General features: G+C 31.4%; 1 protein-coding gene and 1 long non-coding RNA gene across 3 annotated transcripts; both read right to left on the bottom strand.

Moving 5' to 3' along the window:
- Nucleotides 1-2,204: 2,204 nt before the first annotated feature.
- Nucleotides 2,205-15,388, bottom strand: LOC148282061 (START domain-containing protein 10-like). 2 transcript variants are annotated; one of them, XM_088225687.1, is made up of 5 exons: nt 15,058-15,372; nt 14,547-14,962; nt 11,221-11,353; nt 7,212-7,476; nt 2,205-2,465 (listed from the first exon to the last, which is right to left on the bottom strand). In XM_088225687.1, exons 2-5 carry the CDS (start codon nt 14,851-14,853, stop codon nt 2,361-2,363), a joined length of 810 nt encoding a protein of 269 aa, XP_088081813.1. In that variant the 5' UTR covers nt 14,854-14,962; nt 15,058-15,372; the 3' UTR covers nt 2,205-2,360. The 2 variants fall into 2 exon arrangements, with proteins under 2 accessions (XP_088081813.1, XP_088081814.1); XM_088225688.1 differs by having other exon boundaries at nt 14,547-15,388.
- Nucleotides 11,800-13,059, bottom strand: LOC148282062 (uncharacterized). The gene is made up of 2 exons (XR_015822191.1): nt 12,958-13,059; nt 11,800-11,930 (listed from the first exon to the last, which is right to left on the bottom strand). It is a non-coding gene; the product is annotated as an uncharacterized LOC148282062 (long non-coding RNA).
- Nucleotides 15,389-15,915: the final 527 nt, after the last annotated feature.

The following is a 15,915-nucleotide window of genomic DNA, read 5'->3' as shown; positions in this document are numbered from 1 at the left end:
AAAAACAGACACTTGCAGTTCTGCGGGTTTAAAAAATTGTCATTTTTAATTTTAAAGCACTGTTTTAATTTAAATAATATTTATCTTATATATATGCACAAAATTAATATCTACCTATTTATTTTATGAAGGTATAAAAATATATTTTATACTGGTTTCTTGTATATCCGCAACAGAAAATGATCTCTATTGAAAAATTATGAAAATGGCCATTGTCCCACTTTGATACTAAGGTAGAAGTTGCACAAAGATATGAAACCAACATGCTGATGAGGCCCATGTTACTATTTATTTATTTTTGCTTTATTAAGTTAGTTCATAACATCTAAGAACTAATATACTTTTAATAACATTACAATTTTTTATCAACATTTCTCAAGCACATATTTTTTAAAATTAATTTGAAATAATTCAATGCTTTACATTTCTTCAGGTAACTCGTCGTATAGCTTCAACCCCTTGTACAATGAGTTATGAGAGTGTTTTTCTCCTCATTGTTCTCACACTTTTTTACCCTAGTTTCGTGTGTATGACATTGTTGGTTAAATTTGATTTTATTTTATTTATCCACTTAATTATTTTTCATATAAAAAATGCTACATTTTTCATTTGTTGCTTTAATGTGAGCAAGCTAGTTTATTTGTGCATTATTTTTACATTAGAGCACATATTCCTTTTTAGTATAATCCTCATCGCTTTATTTTGAAGAATTTAAGTGTTTTTGATTTCCCAGTCATTACATAAAAAATGAGTAATTTATGTGTGGACCTATGATTGTTTTATAGATAAAAACATTACTCTTTATATCTATTGCATTTCTTAGTCGTCCCATAATTGTTTTTTTTTTTACATATTGAGAATGTGTTTTAAAATTTAAATATCTATCTAAGTAAACTCCGAGACTCTTTATTTTATCCACAGAATTTATATTTAGATTATCAATATTAAACAGACGCCGTGGCGCAGTTGGAAAGACAGCTAACTGTGAAACAAACGTCGCAGGTTCTATCCCCGCCAGTTGCAAGAAAACAATCCAGAAAAGATTTTTTTCTCAATTGGTCTGGGTGTTGTGGTGTATATTTTATTACCTCCTTCCATATCCCTTATTTCCTACCTGCTAACAAGCATTTAAATAGGGGCATAGCGGGTTATTCTTTTAAAAAATAAAATTATATCTTTGGGGTATATTTTTTCTTCCAATATTTATACATTTTGGTTTTGCGATATTCAATTTTAATTTACTCACTTTTAACCATTTTGACATATTTCCTAAATCATAATTTATCTTATTTGTCACCGTATCATAATTATCTCCTAATATAGAAGCCAACACGAATAACATGGATCCTATCAGCACGTTGGTTTTACATGTTTTATTTTTGTGCAACTACTATGGCAAAGGTGTAATTTGCATATTAGTGCAATTAGTGTCCTGACGAAATCGGTAAACATAAAAAAGCCAAGAAGTGGTTAAATACAAATATTTACTTGAAATGTTTGATAACAAAGTTAACGATTCAAATATTCAAAATATTTAAAATACAATTTTATTTATTCCACATTCTCAACAGAATATTCGGAGCTTAGGTTCACAAATTTATTTTTTTATGTCATACATTGCTCTGTCAGCGATTTTTCTCTTACTATATTATTTTTTTGTGCAAAGGACAAAACATTTTTGTACGATAATTACATTTGTAGAAAGTAAAAAATAAACATTTTATGAAGAGATTATGCAGGTATTGACTTCCATTCAAATGTTATTTGAGAATAATAATAAAATAAAATATTTCTAGGGTAATATTCTTAATATTCTATTCAAATGTTTCTATAAATGTAATTACATATTATATTAGATTGAGATATTGCTGATTCAATTGATCTTTTTCAGAAAGTTAAATGTTTTTATTATTGTGATGTCACACACTACAAATTTCAAATATACTATTTAAAAACATCAGTCGATGGGTTCTTTAGATTACTGTGAAAAAACATCTAATTGGGATAAAATTAATGTATTCTTAATAAAATTATATTCTTACTAGCTTATAAACAGATACATACTAATATACTGGTGAAATTGGCCTTATTTTTGTTAACTTTTGTGTTTAAATTTATATTTATAACAAGATGTAAAAAATTGTCAAAATATTAAAGTTAAATAAATAAACTTAAACAAGCGAAAAATAAACATACTCCAAAAGGCAAGCTAGCATAAAATTTTATTACACTTTTAGGCGGACATAATTAGTATGAAAAAAATAATACTGTCAACATAATATATGTAAATAACAATAATAAAATGGTTGTTATGTTTAAATTATAAAATAGGTAAAGTTTAAAAATTATATGTACTATGTTTAATCACTGTCAGAGAGTCTTCTGGATTTCCTTCTTTTACCTTCTTTGGCTGAAGATTCATCAGCGATGGTCTCTGTGGAGCCTTTCTGTCCAGTATCAATACACTACGAGACAAACAAACAGATACATTTTATTTTATTACTATACATACATCGGCACTACAATTTTACATTACTATATATCCTTAGAACCCTAACCTCCCTTCTCTTTCTTGGATCCTCTTCTTATCTCCTTCCAAACTCATTACCTGATCCTACATTTCTCATCCTTTAATGTGTAATGTATAACATAATGTATTTTTATTAAGTTGATATTTGCAAGCCATCTAATCTACCCACTAAACAAAAGCTGTTATTTTTAACTCTCCCTTCCGGGTGATGTGTAACTAGTACATATTGAATCTAATAACTTCAATATCTCCATAAATATAAAAAAATATGGGTTAAGATTTTCGTTATTCCTCCATTATACATTTATATATCGGTTCAAATACATTTTTTAAAATCATTAATGCTTATTGAAAACAGAAAAAGCATTTTATCAAAAATCTGAGAAAAATCATCGATACAATAGAAAGTTTACCAATGGGTCGCATATTGTGTGCGTAGTAAAAGAGTAATACAAAAAAGTCAAAAAAAGTTTTCGTCGGTGAGTTCTGTTGACATTTAAAAATAGAGCCCCTTAGTGTAAAAATACACTAAACGTTGAAAAAAATAGCTACCGGAAACTGAAAATCTATCACAACTCAACAACACTGTAATTGATTGATTCTAAAGAACTTGTGACGTAGTTAATTTTTACTAATTTTTTTACACATTTTGGAGAAACTTCGCATTACAATTGAATGCTCCTATTTTTACCGTGTATAAGAAAACATTTTTGTGTCTAATTTCCCGTAGCACTGAACTTCCTCATTGAATTCTTAGGTATGTCAACATTTTTGTAGACTTAATACGGAAATTTAACCCTCACAGGATTTCATCTAAAGAGACTGATATCTCAACCGAGATGAAGAAATATTGGCAAAAGAGAAAATCTAGACATTTAGAGTACTTATGACCTGTCATCGGCTATGACCAGTGTAACGTCAATTACTATTCTCCCTAATAAAAGCTTGTGATTTCGGAAGTTGCATATATTATCTAGTCAAAGCAGGTGTACTTTCACATTATTCCAAATTTACTTACTGGCGACATCTGTTGACTTATTGCAATATTATTTATTTATGCAATCTATACAGCATATATTTAAGGGTAAACAATAGCATGCATATGTGTTTTTTCTTAGCTAGATGTTAATAAAACGATGATTGTTCTATTAAGCGTTTAGTAAACACGGCTTAATCTTGTTTAATTGTTGTTATACTCCTGTCAGAAGAAGATAACATAACATGTTATGTCAAACAACAATCGATGTTTATATTTTTATCTTGTGACACACTTTATCTGCAGAGCCGGACCTACCATAGGTTTAGATAACAGTAAGAACCAGCCACTTGCTTACAAGAGAAAGGAGAATAATATGCTCGTATTAATTTACAAATGTGTATATTCCCATCCCTTTTCAGTAAGTGACAAGGTGCTATATCCCATTAGTTCCGGTGCTGTTTATCTGCCACGGGTTTATTTAATATTAAAAATAACTAATAAACAAAAAAAGTCATAACCAATGTATAATAAACAAAATAGACTAGAGATACTACTTTTTTTTTCTTTTTCTTAAATATGTATTTTTATGCCTTTTTTTCTTTCCTTGGTTCTTCCTTCTCTCTCCTTCCAAACACACTATCTGATCCCAGATTCCTCATCATTTAAACACGTATAACATAATGTGCTTTTTTATTTTATTAAAGTTAATACGTGCAAGCCTTATTTTATTTTTTTTATTTTTATTTAAATCTTAAAATAGGGCACACATATCATACATATTGTTATGTGTGTTCTAATAATAACATTGCAAATATATTTAATTTATAAATTGTTTATCACATATGTCTTGACCATTATTTTAAATTTTGATATGTTTTTTTCTTCATAAATATTTTTTTCCATTTCGTAATACTTTTTAATTGCTTTAAATAAAATGGAATTTTGTGACTTTGCCTTTTTCCTAAATGGAAGTCTAATTTTGTTCTTTTCTCTAGTATTGTGATCGTGTTCATGCTGGTTCCGATCAATTTTTTTCCAAAATTCTGTTTTTTTATTAGAGTTTATAATTTTATGAACAAATATCATTGTATTGTAAAATATTCTTTGTTTATATGTTAATAATTTCATTTCATTTACCATCGACTTTACCCTCGTATATCTGTTCTGTAGCCTTATCTCCCAATTAAAAAACAGAAGTTACTCGTATTTTAAATAAATTAGGTTTTTTTTAAATTTTATGTATGTACCTATCTATTGGTGTTTTTTTTAGTACAAATTTTTGACCAATCTCTTCTTTTGGACCAATCTGTTTTTTGGTTGGCTGGAAGATATTGCTTTTAGCAATAAGTCTGCCAAAGTACTTATTCTTATTTGTACTTAAAGTTTTAAATAAATAAATAATGCGCCATTTTATGTAGAAATTGCTGCAACAAATTATGCTATTAATTCACCTATTCTAAGACTGCACAGTCTAGGAACCAGATCAGGGAACCAGATCAGTTGTATTGTCATTTTTCACACTGGCTAAATCAGGTTTAAACTTGCTATTAAAGAAATAGTTTAGGATTTTGACTGCTGTTTAAATATTTATGTTAATTTGTAAAAAGAGAAAAAGAAATGTATGAATAAATATATGTTAAATATGTACGACTAGATTTTTCATTTTTATAGGTTTTTTGAAGTCAATTTTTTGAAAAGGCTTATTATTTTATTTTTTATTATATTTTATTAAAAAAAAAAAAAAAGTGAACCCCTGAGCTCTTAGCACGAGACAGTTTGTTAACCTAGGAAATTCAATACACTTTGCAACAATACCAACAAATGTAGAATTTATTACTTTTGCCATTTCTAATTTACTGCGTTATCTTTATTTTTTATCTTTATACCTAAGTATGTTAAGTATAATGTATCAAATAGTGTTATAATATAGTACAATGTATAAAACAACTGTGTAATATTTATAACTATATTGTTTTTGTATTATATCATAATTTGGTAATAGAGCCCCGTTATTTTTCATGTATCAATGTTTATGTTTATAAAAGGCATTCGTGCCGTTTACACTGATAACATTTAAAAAAATCAAGTTTATGTCTCAAGAAAAATTTAGGCAAAACTGCCTTTTAAAACCAAAAGATATAGATATATAGAAGAGACATTGTCAATATTATGTATATTAGTAATATAAAATGAAAGAAGCTAAAAAATTTACATCATTTTTTGACAGGAAGTTTTCTATATGGTGGATAATTTCAGGATCAAGGATGAAGAGGAGTGATGGTATTAATAAGAGTACATACTATATTTGTCTCTTATTGGATAATCAAAGTATATGTGGACTGGAGTCTCGTGGTCCAGACCACATTCACACCACGGACTTCCCACAACATTGATTTTGAATAGATGGCTATTTGTGCTACAGTGACCAATTCGTAACCGACTAATGTTAGAGATCAAATCTCAGACAGGTTTGTTGAATGCAGCCAAGGAGAGTTTGGAATTCTCGTGTTCTAGAAGAATTTTATAGAGACTATCAAAGAATATGTGGACTGGAGTCTCATGGTCCAGACCACATTCACACCACGGACTTCCCACAACATTGATTTTGAATAGATGGCTATTTGTACTACAGTGACCAATTCGTAACCGACTAATGTTAGAGATCAAATCTCAGACAGGTTTGTTGAATGCAGCCAAGGAGAGTTTGGAATTCTCGTGTTCTAGAAGAATTTTATAGAGACTATTTATTAAGAGAATTATTTTTAAATAATGGAAAGAATCACCCTTTTAAAAAAATATTTCATGTCTACATTGGCAAGAATCAAACCCTGCCAGCCATTACACTAAGTATTTCATTTTTAGGGTTTTTAGATGAAAGTAGCCATAGAGTCGAAAATACTCGTCAAGGGTTCTGGTTATATTTCACACACAAAACTGTAATCTTTATCCGCCCAGATGCAGAAATATTTCCTACAATGGTTCCTTTTCTTAAGATGTACAATCTTTTTATTTAGATATAAAAACGAATATTTATTAATAATAATAAGAAGAATATGGCTAAAATTAAATAAAACTACAAAGGTTTACTGTGTATTTTGGGCATGCATTGAAACTATGTAAAATGTTAGTAAACAAAGACTAAATGTCTACGCGTGGGCCATTTATTATACCATCTATACTAACTTCTGTCAGAAATCTAACAATAAGAGGTTTAGTTTTTGCAGGAGGTGAAATTAGCAGTTCACAATGGAGTCCAGGTGCGATCCTTGTGTATGAAAGCGAAGTATGGAATTGCAAAAACAAGTATGAAAGTAGGCTGAGTGCTGTCAAAATGTGATCTCTCGGGCGAATGTGTGATAAAACTATTTACAATAGGTGCACTAATGTCGAGATCCATGCATCATGTAACGCTGAGACAAGGGTTATCAACATATCATGTAGAGCAAATAGACAGCGAAACCGCTTAAAGGATTTATGATGCGAATGTTGATTGACATGGTATGACCAAATCCAACAAATACTTGAAGATAAACATGTTAAGAGTTGGAATAATCAGATGAATGAGAAGGTGTATGAATGTAAAGGTAGCAGGGTCTGTATGCTAATATAGAGTGTGGTGTGCTATCCTCTCTGCGTGTTTGTTTGATTAAGTTTATTTTATCTCTTTAAATTTGGTTTATTTAGTTAACAAAATCAACTCACGTCTAAAATGCTGATCCTCTCTCCCGGTATTTGATCCGGAAACCTCCATGGCATGGTGTGGGGGCGAAGGGACTTGGCTTTCCAGTCGGGGTACTTCAGGGCGGCCTGGTGCAGCTTCTTAGCCATCTTTGGCCCCAGCTCGCGCGTGACCGCATTCACTAGCCACGCAGGCAAGCGGCCACGAGGATCCGTGCGGGAAACATACGATACTCTAGCCCCGCGCTCCGATCTCCGGACAACCCAACCCGTCACTTGCGAAATTGCCCTAGAAATCAAAAATTTTTTAATGATTAGCAACAAGGTAAAAAAAAAAGATCACATATTAATAGATTGATGGAAATAACCTTTAATTAAAGTAATGTAAATCATTATAAATTTACAAGATGACCTTATCAAGATAGCAATCAATTGATGAATTAATAAAGTACTGTACTAATTATCAATTTAAAAGGGCTATATTTCGAGCTAACTTGAAAAGGGGGAATGTAAACCCACACATTATTGATTAGAGTAAAGGTTAGGGGTGAAGTTATTAAGGGAATTTCATAAATAACAAATATAACAATCTCCAATATGAAATTACGGTTTCAAAAATAGAATTTACATAATAAATAAAAGTAGATTGTCATTCATTACTTCACCAGTTAGTTTTTTTTCAAGGAGTTGAAATTTTTGTGGCTTAATTTATGAAATAAAATACATATGTTTTTATATTGAGAAATCAATTCCAACGAGTTTGTCAAATTTTTTGTAGACAAGGACTGAATTCAACCCACTGGGGAGCTGTTAATATTAACATACTACAACAGAAATGTCGAACATAATCTTTGCATTCAGACCTCGCTTCCTCCAAATCATATTGATTGATGATTATTCGAAGCATTTGTTGAATTCCTTTCTCGGTAGTTCTCGTTTTCTGCATCCATCGATGTTGACGTTGTGATTTTGCCAATTACCATAATGTAAAGTCGGTTTGTGTATTTTTTATTGGATTCAAATTGCGTTAATATTGCTGATGCTTTGAACTCCATGACAAAATTAATCAGAGCACTCACCTTATACACTATTATACGGGGGTTCTCTGCCTTATGAAAAGGCGCTTTGAACTTAAATTATCACCGGCAATGACACAATGGGTTTTTATAACTACAATAGACAATTATTGGAAGAATCCAAAATAGGGAAATATCACATACTACAAATACCGATAAGAAAATATGAAATGGATTTAGAATAATTAATTGTATTTTCAAATCAATGAAGGATATTGTAGAGAAATGTGTTCATATGTAACTTTAAAAAAGAAATTATAAAATATGTCACTATTCTCGATCCAAAATAAGATCGACCTGCAATCGCGTATGTAAGCTAACGTATTACTTTTCTTATATCCATATATTTATTTTTCTTTTATACTATGTAAAGTTTCACTTTTTATTTTGCATGGCAGTATGCTTTTTATTGTTTCTACATGTATACAAAAAAGTGTTGTTTATCTTTTAAATTTTTACTTACTATGTTTGTACTTACCTGTATATTTTTGTATATTTCTGTAAATGCCCCTTGGGCATATTGTAAAATTAAATTATTTTTTTTTTTTTTTTAAATATGAATCTTCTCTATCCCCTAGAGAGTGGTTAATTTGGGTATATTTCTTTTTTCATACGACTAATTTTTGCTTCATATTTATTTATTTATTCATATTTTACTTTTAAAAACTATAATCAATAATAAAAATAATCTGACCTCACTGGGGTTACCTGTGCCGAGATCTCTTAACAATATACTTTTTTGAAATGTTTTTACATTTGAGAATAAACAAAGAAGACTTACTTAATAAACAGAGATAATTAACAAAATTTTCAGACAGTTTTAAAAACTAGGTATATTTGTACATCTGTATTATTTATTTTACAAAACGCACAATGAAAATAACTAAAACCTAACCTAAGCTATACACTTGGTGGAGCAGTTGATTCAATATTGGTTTGGGCGAATGAGACAATCCATTTTATTTCTACCTAGCTCAACTATCCATTTTTTTATAGCCTTTTTGAACATTTTCTCGTTACTAATTGTTTTAATAAATAATGGAAGTAGGTTATAGATTTTGATAGAATAATACTCAAAATTCCTTTTCCCTTTATATGGCCACACTAATGATTAAACGTAAAAAAATAAAAAAAGTGGGGAGAGAGGTATGAACCTAATTTTGTACTGTAGTAGGTTGATCTTATTTTGAATCGAGAATAAAAAACGCGACATGTTTAGCATTGATAATTGTGACGTCAAGATGTTCTATAAAAATTTGAAAGGTTAGGAATAAAGTTCAAAATTAACATAAATCGTGACATATTAGGGGCGTGGCCAATGCAATGGCCGTTTTTGTGGGAATTCTAAATTGCAAATTAAAAAAATAATAATGCTACTATAGTCCTTAAAATATAGCTTGATTAGGATGACAGCTGTCAAACTAATTTCATTAGTGATGGGAAATTACTGATCACTGATCAAATCGATTTTATCAGTTATTTCATGCAATCATGAAACTCTGTTTCTGAAAATTTATATAAAAAACGAAAAAACAAGCCTAATATATATAGTGTATTTAACTTAATTGTTAACCAAAAAATTAGACATTTATACTTTTTTCATGAACAACGTCAAACAAATAATTTTTTTATTCGATCAATTTACATTGATCAATTTTTCCCATCTCTAACGTTTTTGGAAAATGATGTAACCTTGTAAGAACGTCGTTAATAATAAGGTTTATTTTAGTTTTAAAGCTGATTTTATAGATTAATGTTGATTTATGTTTCAAGCATTGTAATAAAAAAAATAATTATCACGCCAGATACAAATGATTTTTCGTGTGTCAATATAAATAACTCCTTTGACGTTACTACAAAGTTATGTCGTCACTTTTTCTGACAACTGTCGTTCTAATCATGTTACATTTAAAGGACTATAATAACGGGCAAAAAATATTTTTTTTTACTTTACAGTGTTTCATAGACACTCATTACTTTAAAAATGTAAAAAAAAGTGATATTTCCCTATTACTATGGCGATCACTCAGCGATAGCGAAGCGGCAGCGAAGCGGTAGCGAAGCGGTAGCGAAGCGGTAGCGCAGCGATACACATGCTTTCACATTGGCAGTCAGTACCTCATTGCCGTAGAAACAAAGATGGTTACCCATGGTGAAGTTTCTAGCAATTTAATCAGAGTTCAGACGGTAAATTTAAATTTAACATAGCAACCTTCATAGTAAATGTGGTGCGACAACATGGTAAATGCTTTTAGCTGTTCGCTTGCTGTCCATTTGTTGTACATGTCCAAACCAACCCAGTACTCGTTTCATAATTTTGTCGATAATTATTATTTATTATTATTATTATTTAACTTTTTGTACATAATGTTATTTGTACATTAGCGGGCTTATTGCCAAATGACAATTTCTTCCAACCAACCAATAAAATAAAAGTTTTATTTTTATAATTCAAGTTACAGAACATATTCAATAGAAAAAAAAAAGATTAAAAAGCTAAAGATATATTAAAATAGAAATAAACGTAATAAATTACCTTAAATCAAAACTATTACTCAATGGGAAAAAGGAAAAAAGAGGAAAGAGGAAAGGAGGAGAGATTAAGGAAGAAAAAGGAGATGTTTCTTCAGACGTGATTTAAACAGAGATAATGTAGTAACATCTTTGATGGTGGATGGGAGATGATTCCACAGTCGAGCCACATGGACACTATATGAGTTAGATAATGCCAGTCTCAGCCTTACATAATGCACAGATCTCTACATTTGTGCACCTATCATACATTGTTTTACCACACATTCCCTAGAGATGGCATTTTGACAGCATTCAGCCTAATTTCATTATCGTTTTTCCAATTCAAAACTTTTCACCCATACATAAGGGTCAACACCAGAACTCCATCGTCCTGCGACGAACATTCGTTTGCCATGTTAATAAAGTACATGATAATAGTTTACCTGACGAATCCTTTCCTCGGCGGATAGTTCTTGTGGTACACCGAGTGGTTAATGATCATCTGTTCAGTTCCTGTATCCAGCCACGATCTTTGCAGCACGAAATCTCGGTTCTTCAATGGGGATGGACAAGACACTAGAAACATTTATCAGTTTATTTTTTAAAAAAGAAGTATTTGCATTCTCATGCTCATTTACCTACACATTTGGATTTTACAACAAAATGGGAATCAAGTTGTGGTAGAGCGGGGCGTGAACCTTGGACCTTTGATCCGTGAGTCCATGACACTATCCACAGAACCACAACCCAATTCATATTACATTGCATAACAAATCTAAAACATACATATTTTTAATAACAAATTGAATATATTTTTACTATCAATTTACCTATAGTATTTGATTTTGCAGTACCTTTCTAAAAAATAGAAATGTTTGGAAAAGGACATTCATTACACATTGAATTCTGTAGAACAATTATTTTTTTTAGATAGTTAATAAAAAACATAATTACATGTCATATTTATATCAAATTTTTTTACCGGACAAATAACGTTAGTTTCTTTTTTGGTTTACATCTTCTTTCTTTTTAAGTTCTCATCATCACCATTCCCCTTTCCACACCCAATGGTGCATAGGGCACTGAATTGACATTGTTATTGACATTGTCAAACCAAATGCAGTTTTACGCTTCAGGGCCCATATTACTTTATCTACAGAGTAAAATTAAGTTTTCTGTGTGAAAAATAGAATATGTATACATTTTCTTTTCTAAACGTGTTCAATTACAGGTAACTGACAAAGATGCTTGAAACCTTTAGATGGGCTCTGTTTAGATCTAAATTTGTTACAACTGCGAGCGAAAACATTCTAGGGAAAAGAAACTCTTCAATCTGTTGACTTTTGTGAAGTAAAAGAGCTGAAACCTTTATTGGTGTGCGTGAGATTCATGCGACTGAATTGTTTCAAATGTTTGTAGACAAGTGGTATTTCCTCCCTGGGGAGTCATTAAGATCTAAATTTGTTGCAACAGAGAGGGAAAACAGTTTTTAGAAGGGAAACTCTCTGTTGCAACCAATTTAGATCTTGATAACTCCCTAGGGAAGAAATCCAGCCTGTCTACAAACATTTGGACATACCCAAAACATTGTTCAGTATATTTATATTATTTCAATAATACATCGGTGACTTATTTTTATTCCAAGGGCGTTTCAATACAATAAAATGTACATTTTAAATTAGAGTAAATAAATTAGTTTAAATAACACGCCTATGACTAATAAAGTGGCCCATACGGAGAAAAACCATACTATTTCATTTCATTTCATTTTTTTGCACCACAACAGGCCAGGAGGCCCAATTACAGTGGTGAATTACATTACAGAACAACCAGGCTTGAGAAAAATCCAATTTTAATTTTTGTGTTCTCACCGGAAATCGAACCCGGAACCTTCCGTGCGTGAGTCAAGCGTCTTGACCCCACGGAGACCGCGCTATGATTATTAACCACGAAGTTAGCTACAGTTTACATCAATACAATGGTTTACTGTTAAACTAAAAACCAAACCAAAAGTTTGGAACGCCTTTGTTCTATGCAATAGAGCTAAAGGGCTTCTCTGGAGAACTATTACTTTTTTCTTAAAGGAATAACCCGCTAAGCCTCTAATTAGAGGCCTGTCAGCAGGTGGGATAGAGGGGATATGAAAGGAGGTAATGAAAAATACACCACAACACCCAGACCAATTAAGAAAAATCTTTCTTGGATTATTTTTTCTTGCAACTGGCGGGAATCGAACCCGCAACGCCAGTTTTACAGTTGGCCGTCTAACCAACGGCGCCACGGCGCCTGCCTGAGTTTTAAATACATTATTACAGATTAAAAACCTTTTAAATCCAGGCAGTATTTCTTTACGGCTGCAATACACATTTGTACGTTTTATTAACAAAGTTATCTGTTTATTTTTCTCTTTGATAAGGAGATAAAAATTATTTACTTAAATTAAGTTGATTAAATTAACAACGAGCTAACTCATGATAACGTTTTTACTTCCGCTGCATTGAAAAACCGGTAACATGAGATTTGAGACGTAAAATATAAAAAAGCAAGACATAGAAAAATGCTTTCAGCTTATTTATTTCACACAAAATCGTATGAATTTTTTGGTCATTTATATTAACAATATAATATATTTACATATTATACGAAGAACATCGATTATGGCAAGTAAACATTCAATAAAATATTCCAGTTTAGTAGATATAATGCCTACATAACAATGAGGAAGTTCTTAAAATTAAAGCATTAAATTGTACGGCGAAGTTTCTTGAAATTAAAAGAATTATAAAAACCACTTCGAACGACGTCACTAATTCTTCCGAATCAACCGATATGATAAATTTCCGGTTTACAGGAAGCCAATTCACCAATTAGCAGAACTCACTGAAGAGAACTTGTGACATCACACAAGGAGTAATTTCAGAATTACAAAACTTTAAAAAATCATAGGGCTGATAATATGATACACAAAAATACATATATTTTTTTATAGTCTATTAATAAATAAACAATTTTGAAAACCACTGAACTTCCTCATTAAAAACGCTTTCTGTCGTCCGATATGTTGCAACGTCAATCTAAGGCTCTTTCTTACGACCTAAATTGTGCTAATAATAGCTAAATACATTATTTGATTATCCTGATTTGACCTAAATATGAACTGAAATTAATAAAATTACTGCATTTAATTCAGTTCATTACCTGAGAATTTGAGCAGGCTCTGGTTTATTTCACATTTTGTTACATCTAATAAAAGTCTAATGTACCATATCGAATTCAATTCAATACACCTTTAAAATATTATTCGAAAGCTATAAAAATCACTTTGACTTTTTGCATCTTACTTACCTACACTTAAATGTATACTTTAATTTTTCTCTAAAACGTTTTTAATTTTTAAAAAACATTTCATTACCTACTTACTTTTATGTAATATTTTATATTTATTTATGTATATCTATTTATACGGCATAAGGTAATAAGACACTTTAAAAAAAAATCTGTTTATTAAGTACATATTTATTAGACCTACATATTGACTTTTCATGCCATGGAATGCTTGGATTTTAATTTTGTGCCTGTCATGTAAAAGCCAATAAAAATACAAGACACTAAAATCATAATCAAAAGAATTAAGCACTAAGCCGTAACTTTACTGAAAAAATAAATTATTTACTTAGCGTGAAGCAGATTTTGAAACTAATTGTGTAGTATAACAGTGGTAAAAAATATAACAGCTGTTGACTTAAAAAAGATAAATGGAAAGTCTTACTGGAATAGTAGCCCACATCATTGTTGATATTCAGGAAGCCGATATCCTCAGACGCAATCATGTGCGTGTCCCACTCCTTGCGATAGTCGGGATCATGGAGAACGTCGTATACGGTGGTAGCGTCCACTTCACTCAGCACCGCTATGATCTTGATCAGCTTGAAGTTGCACTTGTCGTCCGTGGCCTTGGTGAACACCTGAATGTCCGGCTTGTTGTACTCCAGCTTCCAGCCCTCGTGGCTGTCCACCAGAGCCTTGAGCCTGGAGAAGTCCTCGTCCTCCGCGACCCTGACGATGCCGACCTCCATCACCTGCCGCGAGAGATCTTGGCCGATGCCCTCGAATGCCGCCGTGTCATTATGCGGTCCGTTCAGCGCCCGATATCGGCCGCAAGTAGCGCCGCATCGACTGCGCCCGCTAGAACAGATTAGATACGGTATATCTGTATCAAGCCTGTGAGCGTAAACTCGCGGTTAAGCACAACTAAAATCAATAATGAACAGAATGGGTACCGAATTTCCGCCGTCCGACGTATTAATCGAAGCTGAAGTTGCAACAGGTTACGTTACAACAGTCCGCGGATTTTCTTTCTCTTTGTTTTTAATGTACTTTTTGTACTAGATTTCGATCTACGTTATGCAGTGGCGCGACTTTAAATTGCACTAAAAAGTACACCTCTTTTATTATTTTATGTCCGTTTGAAATTATTACAGAAGTCGGAACTACATTGTACTTAAGTAAAAAATGAAAATTAAGTTTAAAAAAATAGCTTCATAAAACGTCAAAAAGAAATTTTCGTCACTCGTAAACGCGCGCATGCGCACAATAGCCATTGTAATTTTCAATTAATATTTCACGGAAAATCATGGAAACGGTGGAAAATGACACAAATACAATTTAAAAAAAAGTTTATTCTTATGTCCACATTTCGATATTGTATTTTTGTACCTGCACTTTTCTGATTTAATATATTAGCATATTAAAAAAATATATTTAGAACGAAGAAAATAAAACTGTTTAAAAAAACAAATGGTTGCTTACTTCTGCAGGGGAGAAGCGAGGGAGGGCGCGACCGTGCGGTTGACGGTGTATCAGACTCCCCCCTCCTTGTTTCTCCCCTGCAGAAGTAAGCAACCATTTGTTTTTTTCTATATTTTATTTTTTAAGATTTTAGTGGTTCTAAAAATTTATTTTAATGTGCCAATATGACTTCTTGCTCATACTGATCATCGTGGTTTCGGATGTGACAGGGTTTAAAGAACATCCTGTATATTTAAGATACATTTCGACTCGATTTCACTGTTCAAAAAAAGTGACTTGATTTCACTGTTCAAAAAAAGTGACTCTATTTCACTGTTCAAAAAAAGTGA

This window comes from Micrasema longulum, unplaced genomic scaffold (assembly GCF_059751315.1).
Source record: "Micrasema longulum isolate JH-2025_06_02 unplaced genomic scaffold, ASM5975131v1 h1tg000381l, whole genome shotgun sequence".
Lineage (NCBI taxonomy): Eukaryota > Metazoa > Arthropoda > Insecta > Trichoptera > Brachycentridae > Micrasema > Micrasema longulum.
This window is presented reverse-complemented; position numbering and strand designations above follow the sequence as displayed.

Coding starts and splice junctions, on each gene's coding strand:
- LOC148282061 (XM_088225688.1), bottom strand. CDS start 14,853: ATGGAGGTCGGCATCGTCAGGGTCGCGGAGGACGAGGACTTCTCCAGG. Junction 11,354..14,546: donor TGATGTGGGCTACTATTCCA/GTAAGACTTTCC, acceptor AAATGTTTCTAG/TGTCTTGTCCATCCCCATTG. Junction 7,477..11,220: donor CCGAGGAAAGGATTCGTCAG/GTAAACTATTAT, acceptor TTTGATTTCTAG/GGCAATTTCGCAAGTGACGG.